This window comes from Gopherus evgoodei, unplaced genomic scaffold (assembly GCF_007399415.2).
Source record: "Gopherus evgoodei ecotype Sinaloan lineage unplaced genomic scaffold, rGopEvg1_v1.p scaffold_90_arrow_ctg1, whole genome shotgun sequence".
In the NCBI taxonomy this organism is placed as follows: domain Eukaryota; kingdom Metazoa; phylum Chordata; order Testudines; family Testudinidae; genus Gopherus; species Gopherus evgoodei.
Genome location: NW_022060111.1, coordinates 216,217 through 241,598, shown reverse-complemented (window position 1 = coordinate 241,598; position 25,382 = coordinate 216,217). Strand labels below are relative to the sequence as shown.

The 25,382-nt window shown below is 48.7% G+C and overlaps 1 protein-coding gene and 1 long non-coding RNA gene across 2 annotated transcripts; both read right to left on the bottom strand.

Moving 5' to 3' along the window:
- Positions 1-5,316: 5,316 nt before the first annotated feature.
- LOC115644122 (zinc finger protein 239-like) lies at positions 5,317-8,322 on the bottom strand. Its single transcript, XM_030548223.1, has 4 exons — positions 8,299-8,322; positions 6,654-7,019; positions 6,402-6,569; positions 5,317-5,897 (listed from the first exon to the last, which is right to left on the bottom strand). The coding sequence occupies exons 2-4, from the start codon at positions 7,009-7,011 to the stop codon at positions 5,323-5,325; spliced, it is 1,101 nt and encodes a 366-aa protein (XP_030404083.1). The 5' UTR covers positions 7,012-7,019; positions 8,299-8,322; the 3' UTR covers positions 5,317-5,322.
- Positions 8,323-14,422: 6,100 nt separating this feature from the next.
- Positions 14,423-25,372, bottom strand: LOC115644124. Its single transcript, XR_003998437.1, has 3 exons — positions 25,263-25,372; positions 23,780-23,924; positions 14,423-14,461 (listed from the first exon to the last, which is right to left on the bottom strand). It is a non-coding gene; the product is annotated as an uncharacterized LOC115644124 (long non-coding RNA).
- Between the last annotated feature and the right edge of the window lie 10 nt (positions 25,373-25,382).

Below are 25,382 nucleotides of genomic sequence, written 5' to 3'. Positions count from 1 at the left end.
GGTAAGGATTGGACAGGGCCATGAGAGTGACTGCAGAGCAAGACCTCTGACCCCTACTCAGATCAGCCCCACCTCACTGATCTCTCCTCACTTGGACACACCGCACCCCTCCCCAAATTCCTGAAAGCCTGGGTAGGGGAGCTTATTTTCCCTTGTGATGGTCTGAGCTCTCCCTCCCAACCCGGCCACAGTTGGAGCTAAGATAGATGCCCCCTCCATTGCTCACTTTTGGGAAACACAGTGTTAATTTAGATGAATCTGATAAGGCTCAGACATGGAGTGACTGATCTCCATTCACATTCTCCACAGTTCCAGCCCCTGTTGCTTATTGAAATCAATGACTCAATATCCCAGTTTCATGTTTTACTAACATGAACAAATAAAACCAAGAACACACATTGCTAAGGCTAAACGACTATAAATACTACACAGCTAACGAAGGGTTAAACAACACAGTGAAAGTTCAGGTCAAATCAGTAAATCAATGAGTTACATAGGATATTGCATTGGAATCAAGTCGTCAATTTAGTCAAACCGTCAGATGAATACAGCAGAAAATCAACTTATAAATCCTAGATCAGCAACCCAAGGAGGCAGGTGCATATTTAGTGATGCCAAAATCCCAATCAGAGGTTTCCACCCAGGCAGTGCATCCTACATTCAGCCAGCTGAACATTTCAATACCGAAATCAAATTATTACTTATATTTAGCACACAGCCTCAAAGCGAATTAGTTTTCTCCTTAGATTTCACTATTGCATCACTAATAATAGAAAAAGGAAAATAAATGGCAAAGATGACGAGGGGTTGGATCTCTGCAGCTCTTTGGCTTTGGAGTCACATGGAGCAGGACCTGTAGCTGCAGTTGAGGAACTAGGTACTGGCACAGCTGGCCCAGCACTTCGGGCTAGCAGGCTTTTCAGGTACAGGAGACCAGTGAAGGCTGCACAGCCTGTCACCATTGTGCTTCATTCCCTAGAAGGGATCAGTCCTGGGATCCTGGAAGTCAGTCTCTCTTAGATGACTTACATAAGAACACAAGACAGTTCATACTAGGTCAAACCAATGGGCCATCTAGTCCAGTGTGCTGCCTGTGAGTGACCAGTGCCAGGTGCTTCAGAGGGAATGAACAGAACATGCTTGTTGATCTGAAAGCTGAAGGACTCCCACCCTTACCTTTTACTTTATTGTAGATTCCAGCTTACTCCACCTTACCACACCTCTCGCGAGGTCTCTGGGCAAATCAAGTGTGAACTAATCCTTCGATACAGACATGTCCCACTCTAGATGAAGTGAGGCAGAGTTTGGGCCAACGTCAGGTTGGAATAGCCCGACTCAACCCGGCAGTTTTCTCAAAGTATCTGCTGTCGTAAATCACATGTAGTGTGGACGTGTGAACCCCAAAGGTAGCAAACATGAAAGAAACAAAGGCCAGTTACAGGGAGGTTTCCATGGCCAGGCCTGAGGGTTAAACAGCTGGGCTCTAACAGCTGACCTCCTCAAAAGGAAAAGGGGTCTCAGCACCCATAAAAATAACTGGTTGCAAAAATCAATCATCATGCATCCATCACCATTTTAAATTCTGACCTCTCCTGCCCGATGTGTCTTTGTTTAGCAAACAAGCAAATTGGGAAATTCTGTGGCTGTTACCCTCTAACTCAGTAGGTTACACATCTTGACTCAAGCAATTTTCCTCTTCACAGAATATTTATTTTAAAGTTTATCAAAATAAATTCCATTTGAAAGAGAAATAATTACAGTCTACACTGGGGTTCTATTTTCACACATGCTATTTCTCTCACATGTTCCCTCGCTCTAATTCCTTTGGAGTGAGGTTTTACTTTTCAGGATTAGCCACCATTTCCAATATAGTAGGAGGGGCGGGGAGAGAACTAGAAGAAAACCTGAATTATATTGTAATACTGAAAATTATCACATAATCAGCCTCTTATTTTACACTAATTAACTTCATGTTTAATTTCATTGTCACTGGTAACAACTTATTCAAAGATTACAAAATATAAACCTATAGAATATCAGGGTTAGAAGGGACCTCAGGAGGTCATCTAGTTCAACCCCCCTGCACAAAGCATGACCAATCCCCAGTTTTTTGCCCCAAATCCCTAAATAGTCCCCTTAAGGGCTGAACTCACAGCCCTAGGTGTAACAGGCCAATGCTCAAACCACTGAGTTATCCCTCCCTGTTCCTTCTCTTTGTTATAGTTCAATATATTTTAAGTGACAAAAGTGGTAGTAAAAATTTGCTCTCCAGCACAACCTGAAGCAACATCAGAGCAACTGGGAACAAAACAATTTGTTGATGACCAACAATTGCTTTGAAATGGGGGAACAGTATAACGGTGATGCTCAGGGTTTGTTTAGACTAGGAAAAGTGATCGAGTTTAGGTCAGGTCAAGGGGAAAGCTAATACCAACCACTGCACCTGGGCTGCAGCTGCACTACAACTATAATTGTCTGTTTACACCAAGATCACTAACTTGAGCAGCCAACGCCATGTACAGCCCTAGTGGATGGAAGGCCCAGGTAGTTTTTGTCTCAGTGTAGCTTGTTGGGATCAAGCCTCTCTTCCCCACCTAGAGCTGATGAACATTCCTAGCTGAAGGGACACACACTCCTACGACTCGAAATGAGTTGATAGAAAAGATCACAGGATTGACCCCAAAAAAGGGTGAGCTGCAAAAGGCAGAAGCAGGCAACTCATCTGCGAGAGCTGAGAGACCACGGTGAAGATGGTGTGAAGATCACTATGTGGGGACTTAACAAATGTGATTAAAAAAAAATCTTTGGCTAACCCTAATCAAGGCATTTATTACAGTTCTCTCTTGTGTGGATTTTCTGAGGTCTAATAAGGCTTGAGCTCTGATTGAAGCTTTTCCCACACTCAGAGCACATGTAGAGTCTCTCCACCATGGATTCTCTGATGTGTGAAAAGCTTTGAGTTATAACTGAAGCTTTTTCCACACTCAGGGCATGTGTAAGGTGTCTCTCCCATGTGGATTTTCTGATATCTAATAAGGCTTGAGCTCTGATTGAAGGTTTTCCTAGGCCTGGTCTACACTATGAGTTTATTTCAAATATAGCAGCGTTAAACCAAATTAACGCTGCACCCGTCCACACAATGAAACCCTTTATTTTGGTATAAAGGGCTCTTAAAATTGATATCTGCACTCCTCCCGACAAGGGGAGTAGCTCTGAAATTGGTATTGCCATTTCGAATTAGGGTTAGTGTGGCTGCAATTCAACGGTATTGGCCTCCGGGAGCTATCCCACAATGCACCGTTGTGACCATTCTGGACAGCAATCTGAACTCGGATGCACTGGCCAGGTAGACAGGAAAAGCCCCAGGAACTTTTGAATTTAATTTCCTGTTTGCCCAGCGTGGAGCGCTGATCAGCACAGGTGACCATTCAGTCCCAGAATCAAAAAAGAGCTCCAGCATGGACCATACGGGAGATACTGAATCTGATCCCTGTATGGGGAGATGAATCTATTCTACCAGAACTCCATTCCAATAGATGAAATGCCAAAACATTTGAAAAAATCTCCAAGACTATGATGGACAGAGGCCACAACAGGGACTGGACACAGTGCTGTGTGAAACTTAAGGAGCTGAGACAAGTGTACCAGAAAGCCAAAGAATGAAATGGACACTCACGGAGGGAGGGGCAACTGACAACTGTAGCTATCCCACAGTTCCTGCACTCTCTGAAAACCATTTGAATTCTTGGCTGAGCTCCCAAAGCCTGAAGGGTCAAAAACATTGTTGCGGGTGGCTCAGGGTATATGTCATCAAGCCCTGGACCCTCCCTCTGTGAAACCAAAGGGAAAAAAATTGTTTCCCGCCTTTTTTCAATGTCACTGTATCTCTACTGGATGCTGCTGACAGACGCAGTGCTGCAGCGCTACACTGCAGCATCCCCTTCCCTTCCCTTGCAGACAGTGCAGTATGACTGATATCTATCATCGTCGTCCCATGACTGCTCCTGGCCAGCCTCAGTGAGGTTGGCCGGGGGCGCCTGGGCAAAAATGAGAATGACTCCCTAGATCATTCTCTTCTTTAAGTTTTATCTCCTGGAGATTCACTCCTGCCTGGAATATCATAGCAGCTGGAGGCTGCCCTCCCCTCCCCCCTTTGATCTCTGCTTGCAGAGGCAATAAAGTCAGTGTTGTTTCAAATTCATGCACTCTTTATTACTTCATCACACAAATGGGAGGATAACTGCCACGGTAGCCCAGGAGGGGTGGGGAAGGAGGGAAGCAATGAGTGGCATTGTTGCAGGGGCACCCCCTAGAATGGCATGCAGCTCATCATTTCTGCGGGATGTCTGGGGCTCCGACCTGGAGCGGCTGTTTGCCTCTCTGGTTCTTTAGTAGGCTTGCCTGATATTCTAGGCAGGACAGACTCTCCCTTTAGACAAAACTTGAAGAAGAGAATGACCTGGGGAGTCATTCCCATTTTTGTCCCTGCGCCTCCGGCTGACCTCACCGAGGCTGGCCAGGAACACCCATGACAACAGCAGACGGTACAGTATGACTGGTTACCATCATTGTCAACTTGCAAGGCAGCAGACGGTACAGTAGAGCTGGTAACCCTCTTTGCTGATTTGCAAAAGGCAAGGGGATGATGCTATGTAGTGCTGCAGTAAGACATTCATTAGCAACATCCAGTAGACATACGGTGACAGTGAAAAAAGGCTGAATGGGCTCCATGGTTGCTGTTATGGCGTCTGCCCGGGCAATCCAGGGAAAAAGGTGTGAAATAATTGTCTGCCTTTGCTTTCATGGAGGGAGGATTGTCTGGTGACATTTACCCAGAATCACCCGTGACACTGTTTTTGCCCCATCATTCATTGGTATCTCAATCCAGAATTCCAATGGGCAGGGGAGACTACGGGAACTATGGGATAGCTACCCACATTGCAACACTCCAGAAATCAATGCTAGCCTTGGTACATGGACGCACACTGCCGAATTAATGTGCTTAGTGTGGCCACGTGCACTAGACTTTATACAATCTGTTTCCAAAAACAGGTTTCTGTAAAATCAGAATAATCCCGTAGTGTAGACATACCCATACACTCAGCTAATCCTTAGGGCATCTCCCATGTGGATTTTTTGATGTTTAATAAGGTTTGAGCTCTGATTGAAGCTTTTCCCACACTCAGAGCATGTGTACGGTCTCTCTCTTGTGTGGATTCTCTGATGTGCAATCAGGGTAGAGTTCTGATTGAAGCTTTCCCCGCACTCCGAGCATATGTAGGGCTTCTCTCCTGTGTGGATTCTCTGATGTGAGATGAGGGCTTAACAATGAATGAAGCGTTTCCCACACTCAGAGCATCCATACGGTTTTTCACCTGTGTGGATTCTCTGATGTGTGGTAAGGGCTGAGCTATAACGGAAGCGTTTTCCGCACTCAGAGCATGTGTAGGGTTTCTCTCCTGTGTGGATTCTACAATGTGAGATAAGTTGTGAGTGCTGACTAAAGCTTTTCCCACACTCAGAGCATGTGAAGGGCATCTCTCCTGTGTGGATTCTATGATGTTTGATAAGGTTTGAGCTCTGATTGAAGCTTTTCCCACACTCAGAGCACGTGTAGGGCTTCTCTCCTGTGTGGATCCGCTGATGTGAGGTGAGGGTTGAATTATCAATGAAGCGTTTCCCACACTCAGAGCATCCATATGGTTTTTCTCCTGTGTGGATTCTCCTGTGTGTGATAAGGTTTGAGCTCTTATTGAAGCTTTTCCCACACTCAGAGCATGTGTAGGGCATCTCTCCTGTGTGGATTCTCTGATGTGTGATCAGGGCAGAGCTCTGATTGAAGCTTTTCCCACACTCAGAGCATGTGTAGGGCGTCTCTCCTGTGTGGATTCTCTGATGTGAGATGAGGGCTGAACGATGAATGAAGCGTTTCCCACACTCAGAGCATCCATAAGGTTTCTCACCCGTGTGGATTCTCCTATGTGTGATAAGGTTTGAGCTCCGATTGAAGCTCTTCCCGCACTCAGAGCACGTGTAGGGTCTCTCTCCTGTGTGGATTCTACAATGTGTGATAAGGGCTGAGTGCCGACTAAAACTTTTCCCACACTCCAAGCATGTGTAGGGCGTCTCTCCTGTGTGGATTCGCTGATGTGAAATGAGGGCTGAACTATCACTGAAGCGTTTCCCACACTCAGAGCATCCATGAGGTTTCTCACCAGTGTGGATTCTCTGATGTGAGATGAGGGCTGAATGATGAATGAAGCGTTTCCCACACTCAGAGCATCCATGAGGTTTCTCACCTGTGTGGATTCTCCTATGTTTGATAAGGTTTGAGCTCTGATTGAAGCTTTTCCCGCATTCGGCGCACGTGTAGGGCGTCTCTCCTGTGTGGATTCTATGATGTGTGATAAGGTGTGAGTGCTGATTAAAGCTTTTCCCGCACTCAGAGCATGTGTAGGGCATCTCTCCTGTGTGGATTCGCTGATGTGAGATGAGAGTTGAACTATCAATGAAGCGTTTCCCACACTCAGAGCATTCATAAGGTTTCTCGCCCGTGTGGATTGTCTGATGTGCGGTAAGGTGTGGCCTCTGACTGAAGTGTTTCCCACACTCAGAGCATCCATAAGGTTTCTCACCTGTGTGGATTCTCCGATGTGTGATCAGGGCAGAGCTCCGATTGAAGCTTTTCCCGCACTCAGAGCACGTGTAGGGTTTCTCTCCAGTGTGGGTTCTCCAATGTGTGAGAAGGGTTGAGCTCCGATTGAAGCTTTTCCCACACTTATGGCATCTGTAGCGTGTCTCGTCCAGGTTGATTCTCTTGCCTCTAATAAGGTCTGAGTGGCTACTGAAGTTTTCCTCTGGCCTGTGCTGAGTCTCACAGTCTTTCGCTTTTTCTGGGAGTGCACAACTCCCGGAAACATTCCCTTTGGATCTTCCTGCTAATGTTCCATGTGGTTCTACTTGTTCAGCATCTTCCTGCTGGGGTTTCTCCTCCTCATTCTCACTCACCATCCCATCACCTGATGGGAGATAGAGAGAATCCAGACATAGGTCACCCCCTATTCCGGAGAGAAAGGAATCTCAGAGAGAGGAATGGAAAAGGGATGAACAAACCAAAATACGTGCAGGAGAGATCAAACCTATCAGGATCTGATTTTCCCCAAACCCTTCCCCAGAGGAGAGAGGAAGGGATCAGTTTTGGTCTGTATCTCATGAGATCATTCAGGAGAAAGCGAGATTGGGGAGGGACCTGCTTCCAGTTGTCAGTCAGAATAGGTGGGAAGCCATGAGTGACATCTGCCATAATGATTCCACATCTGCAGAGAACAATCCTGAACTTGGAGAGCTCAGGAGGTCTTTGTAGGGCATCCCAAATGTTTCCTGTATTCATAGACAGTTTTTGAGTTGGTTTAACCAATTCCTCACCGTAGTGAGGCCAAGTGGCCTCCCTCTGAACGGGAGAGCGAGGGACCACTACATTCCCCTTGGTGAGAGGAGCCAAGCCTGCCCCACCCCCTTTGCCGGAAATGCCGGGGCTAGGCCGGAAGTATAAGAGGCAGGCCCTGCAGCCCAGCTGGGGCAGAATCCCCAGAGGAGAAGGACACTCCGGCCGTGCTGCTGTGCCCAGGAGGGGAACTTATACCTGGCTGTCCCATAGCCACAGAAGTGGGAGACCCCGACAAGGACTAGCCCAGACTACTGGCCACGGTGTACCGCAAGGAGCCTGAGGAGCCCTGGAAGAGAGAGGTACCAAACCCCAGGGAGGCAGGAAGTGGCCCAGGGGCAGCCACAGAGCAGCCGGCTGTGGAGCTGGGTGTAGCTCTGTTCGCATGTTGTGGCCAGATCTGCGCCGATGCAGGAGCAGCCAATCCTGCCTCTGCCAGGGCCGTGGGCTGGGACATGGTGGAATAGAGTGGGCCCACGTCCCCCTGCCACCTCTCCCCAGGGTAGCTGACTTCTTACACTGTGCAGGGAAGCTCCTGATCTGAAGAAGGAGCCTCCCTTACCAGCTCCCTTATAGACTGTTGCTTTGCTGGCTACCTGAGCCCTGCCCAGGTTAAAGCCAGCCGTAAGTCTGTTTAATTGCTAGTAGCTTGAGCCTCCCCAAGCCCAGGCTAAAGCCTGGCCGTGACTTTGCGGGGCTGGAAACGAGAGGACCTGGAGGGCCTTGCTCCACCTCGGGTGGAGACAGGGGCCCTAGACTGTCCTGCAGCTTCGTGCCTGGGCCAGACGAGCTCAAAAGCAACTAGACCAAGTGGCCTCCTTCTGAGCGGGAGAATGAGGAACCACTACTCTCACCTGTGCAGGCAGCTCTCGGGAGCACTTCTTTCTCAGAGCCCTGGAGGTGTTGAACCCACGGCTCTTCCCCTCCTTCCAGCCACGAGGTCACATTCAGTTTGGAAACTGGAAACTCTACTCCAGGCAAAGAAAAGAAGGGAGGTCAGTGGAGTTTGTGGGATACTTGTCACAAGGAATAGTCCATGGCTTTAAGCCCAGCTCATTTTTAAGCAGTAACATCCCAAGGCCATCTATTCATTACCGTAGTGCCTAAGGACCAACTAACAGTGCGTCCCCATTGTACCAGGCAAAGTACAAACCCAGAATAGTAGCTGTCCCATGCCCTGAAGCATGTACAATCTAAATAGACAAGACAGACACAGAATGGGGGAAGGGATAGAACCCACTGTTAGAACAGAGATATTCAGGCCTGCCTTTAAGACCTTAGGTGTATTTTTAGCATTAGCTAGTGACAGGGGCATAAAATAAAGAACCAAAATCCCAGTCTGCCTGTGTCTGGGCCTTCTCTCCCTAGGAGAGTCTGAGACCTTGTTTGTAGGCTAAGGCCTTTGGTGAAGCAGCAGGGGCAGCCATAAGCTGGGAAGCGAACGGTCACATCCTCACCTCCCAAAGCCATCACACTGAAATAAGGTGGAGTTGGGCTGTTAGGAAGACGATCCTGTCCCAATAGTGCCCATCACCACCAGATAAAGAAACAGATCTTAAGAGAGCATCCAGTCTGGCAAGAAATCCCTTCTCAATGGTTGCGGTTGTGAAACCCTCATTTCTGTATGTTTTATCTTTATGGCCCTCACTTTTCCATTGTCAATCTGTCTGGTTCTCTAATTGTTTCTGTCTGCTGTACAATTAATTTTGCTGGGTGTAACTTAATTAGGGTATTGGAATATAATTGGCTAGAGAATTATGTTACAATATGTTAGAATTGGTTAGTTAAATTTCAGTAAAACGATTGGTTATGGTATAGCTCAGAATATTACTGTATAAACTGGGGTCAGACAGGAGGGGGAAAGGAAATTGGAATCATATTTGTTAAGGGGGGGGAACAGGGACACAGGCAAGGCTCTGCGGCATCAAAGCTGGGAAGGGGGATGCTGCATAACGCTCTGCGGCGTCAGAACTGAGAAGGCGGACACTGGGGAACAGACTCTATTGGCGTATAGAGATAAGCCCAACTAGTGTGAAGGGCTTCGGAATCTGCTTGCTTGGAAACTAACCCCAGTAAACATCACTTTGTCTGCGCTTCAGACTTCTGATCCTTTGCTGCTTGCTGTCTGTGTGACAAGAACCAGGAAAGTGGGCGGGGGAAGGGAAAGCCCTGTAACAAAACTGACATGACCTGATAACCAAGAGTAAGCCTTTAAGGAAGGCTTTAATACACTTTGGAACGGATCAGGGATTCCCATGAGTACTGATGAGGGAGCAATGGCAAATACACATTTAGATCCTTTTCTTGTTTTGTATCTTTCCCCCATAAGGCTTAACCTCTGGCGCACTGTCATGGATCCACAGGATCTGTGCAATACCCTGGCTTTTAAACAGTCCTTGGGAGGTGCCCCTTGAGTGCGCTAGACCCCCACGGGGTCCCACTCTTCCACAAGGATAGGCCACATAGCTTCAATACCTACGACTGAGCCTCTGGCTTCAACACTCCTATTTCAATCTGTGAGCTCTGCCCAGCAGGTTCAGCTGAACGACACTCCTGTGCAGAGACTGTTCCTCACTCATGCTTCGATGCACCTCAGCAAGTTTTTGCTGTGACACTGGGCAGACTTTTAAAACAGAGCAGGGTTTATTAGTCAACTGAAACACAGCATTGGAAAGTCCTTAGATTAGCACAGAGATGCAAAGATGACAATAAAGTCCATACTGGCCAATGCCCTTGAGCCATGCTGCTGTAGAAAAGTTTGGTTTCCTTTCACTGTGCCTGTCCATTTGTCTTCACTTCAGTAGAGCTCCCTGCGTCTGCAAAAACAGTTCTTCCTGCTCCCAAAAACATAACAAGTCCATAAACGCTTCACTTGGCCAAGCTGAGATCCTCCCATGGACAGTTGACAATTATTCCCTTGTCTCTGTCAGGTATTCAATTGATGTAGGTTGGCCCAGCCAGTCCTTAATGACCCACCCATTCATATCACCCCATGACAGCTACGTGACAAAACACCTCATGTCTCCTGCTCTTTCTAATCATAGCAATCCCAATCACAGAGGGAAACTGAGGTGTGTATTGGCATCATAGAAGTATTGCCAAAATTCCCACCTCTATCACACATATACACACACACACACACACAGAGCTCACAGCCCTTGGAGAGAAAGCAAAGCACAGGAACTGGAGGTTAGTCCAGTGAACACAGTGTAGGAGAAGCTGCAATCCTCAAACCTGGTCAAAAAGGAGAGGCATGTGGGTCCCTACCCACAGAGAGGGGCTGGCTAGAGGTCTGATACCCGAGAGGCCATTCCTTGAGCACCCCATGGAGACAGGTCAGAGGCTTGGCTGTCCCAGAACTGTGATACTGCAAAAGCACATTCTGGGGAATTAGGAAATCTAGTGATTCAGGTGTAATGGGAGGGAGAATTAAACTCCCCCAGTGTGAGGAGAAGGCTGGGGAATTAAACACTGACATTCAGGAGCAACAGCCTCTAATTCTTCCAGAAAAGGAGAATGTAACAAACAAGAACTGGGCCAAGCAACCTCAAGATGGACAAGCTCAAAGATCCAAGGAGCCTGGAGAGAAGACAGCTTGTGAGAGAATCAAATGGGATTTTTGCAGTTGTGAGCTGGAGCCAGTTCGCACCAGCTCGCAAGAATCGGTTGTGAAATTTAGAAACTACCGGTTGCTAAAGAGGCAGGCGGGTGGGCAAACTCTGGTCTGTAGGTCATATCCGGTCCGTGGGACCGTACTGTCTGGCCTGCCTGAGCTCCCAGAGGGGGACGCTCCCCCCGTCACAGAGCGACAGCGTGCCGAGCCACCAGCGCAGCTCTTGTAGCTTTGTGCGGCATAGTAAGGAGGCCAGACCAGGGCTGGAAGGAGAGGTTGGCAAGGCCCCTTGGGGGAGGAAGTGGGGCTTCTGAGGCTCCCCCCCAGCACTGGCCCTGCTTCCACCTTCCCCCATCTAACCCCTCTGTTCCCCGTCTCCTGACCGCACCCCCAGAACCTCTGCCCCATCCAACCCCCCTACCCTGTTCCCTGTCCCCGGGACTCCCTGCCCCATATCCAACGCGCCCCAGCCCCTTACCATGCCACTTACCCCCGCCTCCCCCCTCTCCCGGAGCCTCAGTGCACCATGTCCAGGAGCCACCCTGGACAGCACTGCAGCAGTATGGCTCCAGCGGGGCCTGAGCTCCTCCAACTCAGAGCCATGTGGTAAAGGGGAGGGGCTGCGAGCTCCAGGTCAACTGGTGGGAGCCCAGGCCCTGCTGAAGATACCGCCGCTGCAGCACTGTCCAGGGACGTTCCTGAATGTGGCACACTGAGGCTCTGGGAGAGGAGAGAGGCAGGGAAGCTGATAAAAACCCCATACAGAAGTAACCGATTATGTGTATGCTGCTTGGACTCTGGAAGGAAAAGTTTTTAGGCATAAGCAAGAGATCCCCAGCTGATTAGCCTGTGTTAGTCCTAAGGAAGATATAGACCTTGCTTATTATAGAAGCTTCTATTACCTTTTGAAATTTAAGACTGTAACTCGTCTGCATCTATATGATCACCTGCTTTAACTTTGTAAACAACTCTCATTGCCTTTTATATAAATGTTAATACAGGTTATTACAGGACTGGCTACAAGTCTTCTTTGCTGTGATGTCTAAGGGTACGTCTACCCTACGGGATAAATTCGATTTAACATAAACCGGTTTTATAAAACAGATAGCATAAAGTCGATTGCGCGCAGCCACACTAGGTACATTAATTCAGTGGTGTGCGTCCATGGTCCGAGGCTAGCATCGATTTCTGGAGCGTTGCACTGTGGGTAGCTATCCCGTAGCTATCCCATAATTCTTGCAGTCTCCCCCACCCATTGGAATTCTGGTTAGAGAGCCCAGTGCCTGATGGGCAGAAATCATTGTCGCAAGTGGTTCTGGGTACAGCCTCATCCCTCCCTAAGTGAAAGCAGCAGACAACCATTTCGCGCCTTTTTTCCTGGGTGAACTGTGCAGACGCCATAGCACTGCAAGCATGGACCCCGCTCAGATCAACACTGCAATCGTGAACACTGTAAACACCTCACGCATTCTCGTGCAGTCTATAGTGAACCATGAACTGCAAAGCCAGGCGAGAAGGCGGCGGCTACGGCAGCGCAGCGACGAGAGTGATGAGGACATGGAAACTGAATTCTCCTTAACGGTGGGCCCCTGCACTTTGGAGCTCCTGCTGGTAATGGGGCAGGTTCTACCCATTGAACAACGATTTTGGGCCCAAGAAACAAGCACAGACTGGTGGGACCGCATAGTTTTGCAGGTGTGGGACGATTCGCAGTGGCTGCGAAACTTTCGCATGCGTAACAGCACTTTCATGGAACTTTGTGACTTGCTTTCCCCTGCCCTGAAACGCCATAATACCAAGATGAGAGCAGCCGTTACAGTGGAGAAGCAAGTGGCAATAGTCCTGTGGAAGTTTGCAATGCCAGACAGCTACCGGTCAGTCGGGAATCAATTTGGAGTGGGAAAATCTACTGTGGGGGCTGCTGTGATGCAAGTAGCCAAAGCAATCACTAAGCTGCTGCTACAAAAAGATTGTGACTCTAGGAAACGTGCAGGCCATAGTGGATGGCTTTGCTGCAATGGGATTCCCTAACTGTGGGGGGGCGATAGATGGAACCCATATCCCTATCTTGGCACCGGCGCACCAGGCCACCCAGTACATAAACCACAAGGGGTACTTTTTGATGGTGCTGCAAGCAATGGTGGATCACAAGGGACGTTTCACCAACATCCATGTGGGATGGTCAGGAAGGGTTCATGACACTCGCGTCTTCAGAAGCACTGCTCTGTTTAAAATGCTGCAGCAAGGAATTTACTTTCCAGACCAGAAAATAACCGTTGGGGATGTTGAAATGCCTGTAATTATCCTGGGGGACCCAGCCTACCCCTTGATGCCATGGCTCATGAAGCCATACACAGGCAGCCTGGACAGTGGTCAGGAGCTGTTCAACTATAGGCTGTGCAAGTGCAGAATAGTGGCAGAATGTGCATTTGGCCATTTAAAGGCGCGCTACCGCACATTACTGACTCGCTCAGACCTCAGCCAAACCAATGTCCCCTTTGTTATTGCTGCTTTCTGTGTGCTCCACAATCTCTGTGAGAGTAAGGGGGAGACCTTTATGGCGGGGTGGGAGGCTGAGGCAAATCACCTGGCCGCTATTACGCGCAGCCAGACACCAGGGCGATTAGAAGAGAACACCGGGAAGCGGTGCGCATCAGAGAAGCTTTGAAAACGAGTTTCATCACGGGCCAGGGTAAGGTGTGACTGCTGTGTTTGTTTCCCCTTGATGAACCTCACACCCTTGATTGACTCATTCCCTGTAAGCAACTCCCCCTCCCCCTTCGATTACAGCTTGCTTAAGAAAATAAAGTCACTATCGTTTAAAAATCATGTATTCTTTATTAAAAAGCTCATTATAAAAAGAGGGAGAGAACTGGCAAGGGTGCGGTTTGGGAAGAGTATAGGAGGAAGGAAAAGGCCACTAAAATCATTTCAATGTAATGACAGCCTTTTGGTTGGGCTGTCCACGGGAGGGGAGTGGGTGGGTGCACAAAGCCTCCCCCAACACATTCTTACACGTCTGGGTGAGGAAGATATGGAACATGATGAGTACTGAGAGTGGTTACACAGGGGCTGAAGTGGCACTCTGTGACCTCGCTGCTCTTCCTGAAGCTCCACCAGATGTCGGAGGATGTCAGTTTGATCACGCAGCAGCCCCAGCGTTTCATTCCGCCACCTCTGATCTTCCTGCCACCACCTCTGATCTCGAGCGTTTCTCCTGTCCTCACATTCACTGGCATCTTTCCTGTAATTTGATACCACGTCCTTCCACTGATTCAGATGAGCTCTTTCATTGTGGGTTACTTCCATGATTTCAGAGAATGTTTCATCTCGAGTCCTCTTCTTCCTCCGCCTTATCTGAGCTAGCCTTTGGGATGGAGTAGGGAGGCTTGAAAAATGTGCAGCTGCATGAGGGAGGGAAAAAAGGGAGAGAAGATACATTTTACAGAACAATGGTTATACTCTTTCACAGTGAACAACACTATTCACCTTACACAGCACATGTGATTTCACTACAAGGTCGCATTTTGCATCTTAACTTTGAGTGTTTGAAGCCTTCACTTCCATTCACAGAAGCCACCCCCACCCCCCTCCAATTCTCAAGGATGATCGCTTTACCCCCTCCCCCCACCGCATGGCTGGTTTCATGGAAGATCACCGCTAATCACCCCCCTTCCCCCACACCATGTGGCTGGTAGATGGGAAGATTCTTGCTAGCCAAACACGAGAAAGGTCAGCGCTATCCTTCCTCTCCTCCCCCTGCTTGGCCACATGCAAGGAAGGATTTCTTGTAAGCAACAGGCAAACACCCCTGTAGGAAAAAGGCCATCTCTATCCCCTTAATTAAATTCCTGAATTTCAACCAGGTTACCATGAATGATATCACTTTGCTGAGGATAACAGAGCGAGATAAAGAACGGATGTTTCTTGAATGCCTGCAATCACCGGGACCATACACAACTATGCTTTGTCATGCAATGATACCCGATTACTTGCTACATGCATGGCGTGGTAAAGTGTCCTACCATGGTGGATGGAACAAGGCTGCCTTGCCCAGAAACCTTCTGCAAAGGCTTTTGGAGTACTTCCAGGAGCACTTCACGGAGATGTCCCTGGAGGATTTCCGCTCCATCCCTAGGGCTGGTCTACACTACGAGGGGGAAATCGATCTTAGATACGCAACTTCAGCTACGTGAATAATGTAGCTGAAGTCGAATATCTAAGATCTGATTACTCAGCCGACCTCACCACGCAGGATCAATGTCCGTGGCTCCCCCTGTCGATTCCGCAACTCCGTTGGGGTTGGTGGAGTTCCGGAATCGATATAAGCGCGCTCGGGGATTGATATATCGCGTCTCATCTAGACGCGATATATCGATCCCTGAGCAATCGATTTTAACCCGCTGATACGGCGGGTAGTCTAGACGTAGCCCTAGACATGTTAAACTTTTCTAGTAACTTTACTGCCCGCGAATGCATCCCAAGCCCTCAGGGCAAATCAATCATTAAAAAAAGCTTGCTTTTAAACCATGTTTTATATTTACAAACATACACTCACCAGAGGTCACTTCCATGGCTTCACTGTCTGGGCTAGTGGCTTGGGAGGGCTGGGACGGTAATTCCGTCTGGGTCAGAAAAAGCTCCTGGCTGTTGGGGCTAACAGAGTGCTGTGTGCTCTCTTCAAGCTTATCCTCTTCTTTCTCCTTCTCACCTTCCCCGTCCGCATAATCCTCAGACATGGCTGAGATTACAACCCCCACCACGGAATCCAAGGACGGGGGGAGGAGGGTAGTGGTGGCGCAGCCCCCTAAAATTGCATGCAGCTCAGCGTAGAAGCGGCATGTTTTCAGCCCTGCCTCAGAACTTCCATTTGCATCTTTGGTTTTCTGGTAGGCTTATCCGAGCTCCTTCACTTTCACTCTGCACTGCACTGAGTCCCTGGTGTGGCCTCTCTCCTTCACGATCTTGGAAATTTTTTCAAAAGTTTTTTTCATTTCGTCTTTTTGAACGGAGTTCTGTTAGCACTGAATCCTCTCCCCATATAGCGATCAGATCCAGTCCTCCCGTGTGGTCCATGCTGGAGCTCTTTTTCTATTCTCAGGAGACTGCATTGTTACCTGTGCTGATGAGCTCTGCGTGGTCACCTGTGCTGATCAGAGCTCCACGCTGGCCAAACAGGAAATGAAATTCAAAAGTTCGCGGGGCTTTTCCTGTCTACCTGGCCAGTGCATCCGAGTTCAGATAGCTGTCCAGAGCGGTCAGTGGTGCACTGTGGGATACGGCCCGGAGGCCAATACCATCGATTTGCAGCCACACTAACCCTAATCCGATATAATAATACCAATTTTAGCGCTACTCCTCTCGTTGAGGAGGAGTACAGAAACCGATTTAAAGAGCCCTTTATATCGATGTAAAGGGCATCGTAGTGTGGACGAGTGCGGTGTTAAATCGGTTTAACGCTGCTAAAATTGGTATAAACACGTAGTGTAGACCAGGCCTAAGATTCAATGGATCTAAGTAAGTGACTGGTCCTTTGGGACTGGCAGTAACCTGAACATTGCTGTGATTCATGGTGTAAGGCAGTGGTTCTCAACCAGGGGTCTCTGGCCCCCTGGGGACTGCAAGCAGCTTTCAGGGGGGCCACCAAGCAAGGCCGGCATAAGAATCTCTGAGGCCCAGGGCAGAAAGTCTCAGCACACAGGGGTAGTGAAGTGAATTTCACTCTGGGTGACTTTGAGCCAGCCACCGAAAGATCCTTGTGCCTTCGGTTCCACACTGGCCACAGGAGTTTACTAGTACTCCCTCCCCAGACTCCTGGGGGCAGTCAGGGATAATTAGCGGGTTATGAGAATTAGAAGAGGGAAATTCATTAAGAACAATGATATTTGTGTGTTTATTATTAAATCTCCAGACAGCCACCAATCCCGTCCATCTTCCAATGAGCTATAAATATTTAAGGGACCCAGCGACCGATCCTGCAGTGAGTTTCTGCCCTTCCCAACTTTCTATAGCAGCACTTTTAAAAACAGGTCAGGGAAACATGTAAATTCTTTGAACCAAATTCTGGAAGCTGCTGAGCATGGACAAGTTAAAATTAAACCAAGTTTCCATCTTTCCAACCACCTGGACCCTAGTTCAAAATAACAGGCACTCCCCAGAAATCTGAAATAGCCAGTTCATAACTGATAGAATGTTATTTATTTATTGACTTCTGGGAAGTACCAATAAAGGAAACAACCCAGTGAAGTTGATACCCTGAGAGAAAGATCTCATGTGTCTTTATAAATTGGTATAATCTAATCTGGGACTTTATACACTAAAATGCCTTATTCGTAGCCCTATGGTGACTGCCTGGAGTCACTACGGGGCAGAATAAAGGTTGGGTGTCATAGCTGTGAATTTCCATTCCCTAGCATATTGCGATTGCTGTTAAGTGGGTTAGACAAAATGAATTTTATCTTTCTTTTTTTAAATTTCAGTTGATAGTATCAATATTTATTTTTAAACCCTTTTTTTCAATGTTTACAATTTCAATGTTCAGAGCTGTGGAAATTATAGGGGTGACCAGGCAACAATTATTTAATAACAGTAACTGTTGAGTGTCAGAAAGCCAAACCTTGACTAATTATATATAAATATCTTTCATCTGTGTGTACAGTGAAATCAACATTTATTGCAATTTATTAATAAAAATCCAATCCTTTCAAGCATACATTTAAGTACTTTAATTCTTTCACTTCCTAGACTGTAATGCTTCCTTTGAGGATAATTACACCCTTCATGATATATTTTACTCTCAGTACTGTAACCTCATTGTGATGTAGCTCCTGTCTGGGAGCTCTGCTGAGGCCAGTGGCATTCTGATCAGAAGCTGACATTGACACATGAACAGAGACCCATGGGGGAGGGTGGAGGATGAGGTAACATGGAGGGTTGAACATAACCAGGGTTGAACATGGCCCTACAGAGTGTGGGGAGCAAACTCCCTGTGACCCTCTCCTCTCTCCCACCTTCCAGGGTCAGTAACTCTGATCATCCTTCCCTGAAATCTAAATAGCCCCAGTATGTGAGACAGTGATTAACGCAGGTGCCTTAGGGGCTGCAGCGCCAACCTCTGCCTGGAGGAGGGGGATGAAGAAGTGCAGTGGAAATTGGTTAGGCTGGGAGAGGCCAGAGCTGATGTGGGACTGGGGGCTGAGTTGACCAAGAGGCCATAACTCCTGGGGGGTTGGGACAAGAAGTGAACAGGACTGGGTAGAGGCACTTCTGTGTATTTTCCCCATTTACCATCCTGCCATGTATTTAATATAGAAACTTTTCATTCACATTTAAACGCATTGGAGCTAAGCTGTTTTGATGCATTTCCAATGACAGTGGTACAGTTTTAATTAGGTGCTTAATCAGATGCCTATGCAACACAAAGCAGTCAATAATTGGTGTGCTTTCATGAATTAACTTGACTGTGTGCTGTGCATCACTTTAAAAAAAAGTTGGCATGAGCCAATGTCAAAATTTCAGGCATTAAGAAATTGAAATTAGGTGCCAGTTCATTTCTCATGCATTTATCTCAATTTTAATTTTAGCTTTGGATCAGTATTAATATCATCAGAATCTATTTGTATAATTGTTTGCAAGATTTCACTAGACATTGTGAACCAGCCTTCTTAACTTTTTATTTTGAGATTACTAAATACAACCCACCGCACCACTACTGAAAGACTGCAAGCCCCGGCCAGTGACTTGCTCCCTAAAGAACAAACACCTGATGAGCCCTTTTGCCCTAAAAGCATTTTTGGCTCTCTGACATTGCTTTATGCACTCCACCAGAAAAGGCTGTAGGTAATCAGGTCATTACAGCAGACCTTCACTAGGTATCGTTCTACCAGCTATGTGCCAAAATTCAAATGGTTCTGTTTGTTTTATCTTTCATTCTGCTTTGCAATTCTTAGATCCCATTTAAAAACTGGAACTGAAATAACCAAAGCAAGTTAAGAAGAGAGTGACATCGGGCACAGGTGGGGGTAAAACAATAAAGGGAAAGAACTAACTATGCAAAAAGGAACATCGCAAACTATCAAAGCCCCAGACCCCCGTCCAACTGAACCCACCCCAGCCAGGCATATCAAGCTGGGCCATTGAAAAAATCACCCATTCTGCCTGGCAGCAAATGCTGCGTGTTCCAGACGGAGTTACGGTGTGTGTGTCTGCTCTGCTGACGTGCTGCTTTGGTATGGAAGGAACCACAGCCACAGGGAGCAGACACATGGACTCCTACAAAACAAAATCCCTGATACACCTCCAGCATCCCATCCCCTCCTACACCTCCACGTGGCCATTCTCAGCCCATTGCTAACAGCTCCTTCCAGCCTTCAGCACTATAAATAAATAAAACATGGTGTTACAAAAGGTAGATCATGCCAGAGAAACCTGTTCTCCTTCTGTGAGAAGGTAACTAATTTTTTGCACTAAGGAAATGCAGTAGCTCTCATCTATGTGGATGTCAATAAGGCATTTGGTACAGTTCCACATGGGAAACTGTTTGTTACATTGGAGAAGACGGACATTAATATGAGAACCGAAAGGTCAATAAGGAATTGGTTACAGGGGAGACTACAAGGGGCCATACTGAACGGTGAGCTGTCAGGCTGGAGGGAGGTTACTAGTGCAGTTCCTCAGAGATCAGTCTTGGGACCAATCTTATTCACCCTTTTTATTAGTGACCTTGGCACAAAAAGTGACACAAAACTGAGAGGTATTGCCAAGATGGAGGACAGGAATATCATACAAGAAGATCTGCGTGACCTTGAAAGCTGGAGTAATAGAAATGGGATGAAAATTAATAGTGCAAACTTATGCACTTCGGGACAAAGGACAAGAATATTTGCAAGAAGCTGGGGACTTGTCAGTTGGAAGTGACAGAGGAGGAGAAAGATCTGGGTGTATTGGTTGATCACAGGATAATTATGACCTGTCAATGTGCTGTAGCCGTGAAATAGGTTAATGCAGTCCTAGGATGCATCTGGCGAGGTATTTCCAGTAGACACAGGGAAGGGTTAATAATGTTATACAAGGCACTGATGAGACCTCATCTGAAATACTGTGGGCAATTCTGGTCTCTCATGTTTAAGAAGGATTAATTCAAAGTGGAACAGGTGAAGAGAAGGTCTACTAGGTCAGGCTTGACAAAGTCCTGGCTGGGATGATTTATTTGGGGATTGGTCCTGCTTTGAGCAGGCGGTTGGACTAGATGACCTCCTGAGGTCCCTTCCAACCCTGATATTCTATGATTGTATGATACTAGGATGATCTGAGGAATGGAAAATCTGCCTTATGAGAGGAGACTCAAAGAGCTTGGCTTGTTTAGCCTACCCAAAAGAAGGCTGAGGGGAGATATGATCGCTCTCTAGAAATACATCAGAAGGATAAATACTAGGGAAGGAGAGGAGTTATGTAGGTTAAGCACCAATGTTGGCACTAGAACAAATGAATATTGGCCATCAACACATGTTGGCTTGATATTAGGCAAAGGTTTCTAACCATCAAAGTGAAGTTTTGGAACAGCCTTTCAAGGGAAGCAGTGGGGGCAAAAAAATCTAACTGGCTTCAAAACTGAGCTCGTTACCTTCATGGAGGGGTGGTATGATGGGGCTTTCTACAGTGCCATATAGCTGATCTGCAGCTTCTAGCAGCAAATATCTCCAATGGCCGGTGATGGGACACTAGATGGGGAGGGCTCTGAGCTACTACAGAGAATTCTTTCCCGTGTGTCTGGCTGCTGGGTCTTGCCCACATGCTCAGGGTCTAATTGATTGCCAGATTAGGGGATGGGAAGAAATGTTGCCCAGACTCAGATTGGCAGAGATCCTGGGGTTTTGGGTTTTTTTTGCCTTCCTCTACAGCATGGGGCATGGCCTGGGTCATTTGCAGGCTTAAACTAGTGTAAATGGTGGATTTATTTGTAACTTGAAGTCTTTAAATAATGATCTGAGAACTTCATTAACCCAGCCAGAGGTTAGGGGTCTATTACAGGAATGGGTGAGTGAGGTTCGCTGGCCTGTGTTGTGCAGGAGGTCAGACTAGATGATCATGATGGTCCATTCTGGCCTTAAAGTCTGTGAGGCCATGGCTACACTGGTGCTTTACAGCACTGCAACTTTCTCGCTCAGAGGTGTGAAAAAAACACCCCCCTGAGCACTGCAAGATACAGCGCTGTAAAGCGCCAGTGTAAACAGTGCCGCAGCGCTGGAAGCGCGGCTCCCAGTGCTGCAAGCTAAACCCCATGAGGATGTGGAGTACGTGCAGTGCTCGGAGAACTCTCTCCCAGCGCTGGTGCTGCAACCACACTGGCACTTCAAAGCGCTGACGCAGCAGCGCTTTGAAGTTTCAAGTGTAGCCATGCCCTGAGTCTATAAACTGTGCCTTGCATTGCACAGACACTGGTGGAGATCAGGGCCCCATTGTGCTGCGCATGGCAGAGAATCTGACTGAGATCAGCATCACCACGGTGCTGGGCACTGCTGACAGAGAGGGACAGTCCCTGCCCCAAACAGATCACAATCCAAGTAGACAATGAGTAGGAGGAAAACAGAGAGGGGCTGTGACTTCCCCAAGGTCACCAAGCAGCTCAGTGACAGACCCCGGAACAGACCCCAGTAACTCCAGAGCCTCGTCACCTGCAGCCTGGAAGGGTCCCCAGACCCCAATGTATTAGGCTGCAGGAAGAGGTGGTTTGCACCTGGATGCACAGGTTGTCCTGGCATGGAGCTCAGCTGCAGTCCCTGCACACAGCCCTGTGCTCCTGGCTCACACCTCCAGCACTCACTGCTGCCCCTCCGTTACCAGCTGCACTGTTCAGCCAGTCCCAGGCCTTAGCGAGGTCACTGTCCCCCCACACCCCAAACCTTCAAACTCGGACATGGTGCACCAGTGCCAATCCAAGTGCACTAGTATAAATTTTGTCTATACTAAGGGTTTACACCAGTGCCTAAAACACCAGTGTGCCAGAGCCCTTCAGTGCCCAAAACTGCAGTATGGTGGCACTAGAACTGGGATCTATTTCTAGCTCTGTCAGGGACAGCCTGGGTGACCTTGGACACGTCAATGTTTTTCCTCTCAACTTTAGTCTCTTTACCAAGGTGCCCACTCACTGGGGTCTCCTCTCTCCACAGCTGCTCACCACTCAAATCTGAGAGGGTCACCAGAGCTAAAATAGTTCAGCTCTGGAATGGTCTTACAAGTGGGGCTGTGGAGTCTCTGTCCCTGGAAGCTTTTAAGAACAGGTAGGACAAACCTCTGGCAGAGATAATCTACATAGACTTGATCCTGCCTCGGCAGAGAGAGCTGGACTTGATGACATTTTGAGGTCCTGTCCAGCCCTACATGTCTCTGATGCTATGCAATAGATACGTATAAAACACAACGTACAGAAAAAACCCACCACAACATAGTGTCAGGCAATTCAGAAAAACATCAAAAACCAAAAAAATGACACTCCACAGCCTAAAATGACACAATACAAACGAGAAGAAAGCAACACAATGCAAACTAACACACCCTAGGACAAAAGTACACAATGCACAAAAGCTCAGCTCAAACCAACACAACAGACACCAAACAAGCTGAGGCAAAACAATGCACCATAAAACTCTGCAGTACAGCATGGGGCAATCCCAATTCCAAACGGCACCATGCAAAACAGCTCAGCATAGAAAACAACAGCAGGAAAGAGAATGATTTCAGTGTAAGCCTGGAAGGGATTTTGACAGGGCGTCTACTCAAGCCTCCTGGGCTGAAGCAGGACCAAGTATCCCTAGACATTCCCAGCCTGGTGTACCTCTAACCTGGTCTTAGAAACCTCCAATGAAGGAAATGCCACAGCCTCCCTTGGAAGCCAATGCAAGGCAAACACAGACCAAAACAAGCTGCACATGCACACGCTGGGCTTGGAGTGAAGGGGAGAGGAAAGAATTCAAACAATCTGGGTTCAGTTCCCGGTTCTGCCCCAAATTCTCCATGCAAACTAGCAAATTACTTCAGCTCTCGGAGATTCAGTTTCCTCATCTGTAAAATGGAGAGTCGCCTCCCACCATCGGCCTATTTAGTGTTTGAGCTTTTTGTAGCAAGGCCTTGGTGTCACTGTGGGCATGTCTACACTGCAGTCAGACACCGGCGGCTGGCCCATGCCCGCCGACTTGGGCTCACACAGCTCAGGCTGCAGGGCTGTTTAATGGTGGTGTAGATGTTCCGGCTTGGGCTGGAGCTGACTGCCTGGCACCCTCCCACCTCACAGGGTCCTATAGCCTGGCTCCAGCCCAAGCCCAGACATCTACACGACAATTAACCAGCCCCTTCGCCTGAGCCCTGTAAGCCTGAGGCAGCTGCCAGGGGCCAGCTGGGGGGTTTTAACGGCAGGGTAGAGATATCCTTGGTGTCTGTTCAGCACCTGTCACAATAGGGACCCTGATCTTGGTTGGTGTCTGTGCAGAGCCGTGCACAACAGGGGACACAACAGTCCCCTGATCTCAGCTGGGGACTCTGCAACTCCCAGCATTACAGGATCCCTGATTTTGTTTAGGGTGAGTGCAGTTCCAGACCCCCACAGGGACACAGATCTCAGTCAAGGCCTCTGAAGTGCCCAGCACTATGGAGGCAGCAGTTTGCGTAGCAGTCGTGCACTGCCCGGCACAAGGGGGACCGTGATCTCAGTCCAGATCTCAGGTTACCTGGCACAACAGTGGGATCTGATCTCACGTGGGGTCTCTTCAGTGCCTGGCAGAACAGGACCCAGATCTCAGTTGGGGGCTCTGCAGCACCTGGAAGAACAGGGCCATGCTCAGTACGATAAGAACCCTGATCTCAGTCACACACCTGGAGAGAAAAGCGGGAAGATTTTTGAGAATTTGTTCAGTATTTCAGAACTGAGGAAAAAAATGGGGCACAAACTAAATATTTTCCAATATAAGGGACAAGCATTAACATGTGGGGAGATTTTATGTCATCATAAAAGACATGTCATCATGTCATTCACTCAAGAGAAAAGAGGGGAAATCTGAGGAGATTATACAATGATATTGAATCAACAACAGAATGGGATGGATTCTTCTTGCCTCACATTCACATGGACAGCAGGGAGCCCTGGGTGATGTGGCTTTCACAGGGGAAAGGAGTGGGGCTGGAGTCAGAAGATCGCTGGCTGTGACTGTGAAAGTCACTGGCTGTGGGGTCTGGCAATGTGACTAGCAGGCGGTGGGGGGGAAGTAGCTGGTACAGGGAAGCCTGGGGCTGGGCCATCTCCAGGGGGGGAGGCTTGTTCCTCCTTTTGCTTCCTGGGCCTTCCCATGCCCTGTTGCCAGCAGAGAGTGCCTTTGTAACGACAGAAACAGTAACCGCTCCAGATTCCCCATGGACCAGGCAGCAGCAATTCCTGAGCAGGAGCACAGATGGTTTTCTTATGTGACAGAAACTGAAGCTAGTTGCAAAACAGGAGGGTTGCTCAAACTGACGTTACACCTTCCCCCGCCAGCCCAGCCCAGAGGTGTCCCTGTCTCAGGGCTCCCCCAGCCTCTGCCCAGTTCAGGAATCACTCAGGGGAACGATTTCCCACCTAAACAAGGACAAATCACTGCAGGTAAAAATGGGGGAGAAACACCCCAAACCTGAGATTTGAACTGGACATTGGCGAAGTGAAGAGAAAATGGGACACAAACGGGGGAGGAAAACAGGGCACTTCTCAGGGATTTGAGGGGGGAGTCACCTTGGATGTTGTTCGTTGCTCTCGAGAGAGAAAGGGGACAGGACTGGAGGGGACGGGACGGGGGATCCCCACGGGAGGGGGCAGCGGTAAATCCGAGGGAATCTCAGCCCCGCCATTACTCTCCTCGCTCCTCGGGGGTCACTGGCTCTTTCCCCCTCCTCCTCGGCCATGTCCGGGCTGCAGAGACACTTTCCATCCGCCTCTTTCCCAGTCTCCCCCCAGGACCCCCACGCCGCGACCCCAGTGGCGCCAGGCCCCCAGGGCAGATCCTGGCCGGGCCCGGGGGGCGCTGGGCTCCTGCGGGGACAGCTGCTCCGAGCCCCCCGCGGGCGCGGCCCAGGGAGCAGATCCAGGCGCTGCGAGATAGCGGGTCCCCCCCCGACACTGGGGCAGAGTCACCGTCCGGCCCCGGCCCCGGCCCCGGCCCCGCCCCCCCAGGCGCGCTGCGGTACCTGGAGGCTGCAGCTCCGCAGCGGGTCAGGCGAAGCCCGCGGCGGCCCCAGGGAGGCTCCAGCGGGGGCGTGGGCGGGGCCGGGCACGGGGGGGGGTGTGTTAATGTGTCTCCCCGGCAC

Coding starts and splice junctions, on each gene's coding strand:
- LOC115644122 (XM_030548223.1), bottom strand. CDS start 7,011: ATGGTGAGTGAGAATGAGGAGGAGAAACCCCAGCAGGAAGATGCTGAA. Junction 6,570..6,653: donor GAGCTCTGCCCTGATCACAC/ATCGGAGAATCC, acceptor ACCTTACCGCAC/ATCAGACAATCCACACGGGC. Junction 5,898..6,401: donor GCACTCACACCTTATCACAC/ATCATAGAATCC, acceptor CCCTCATCTCAC/ATCAGAGAATCCACACAGGA.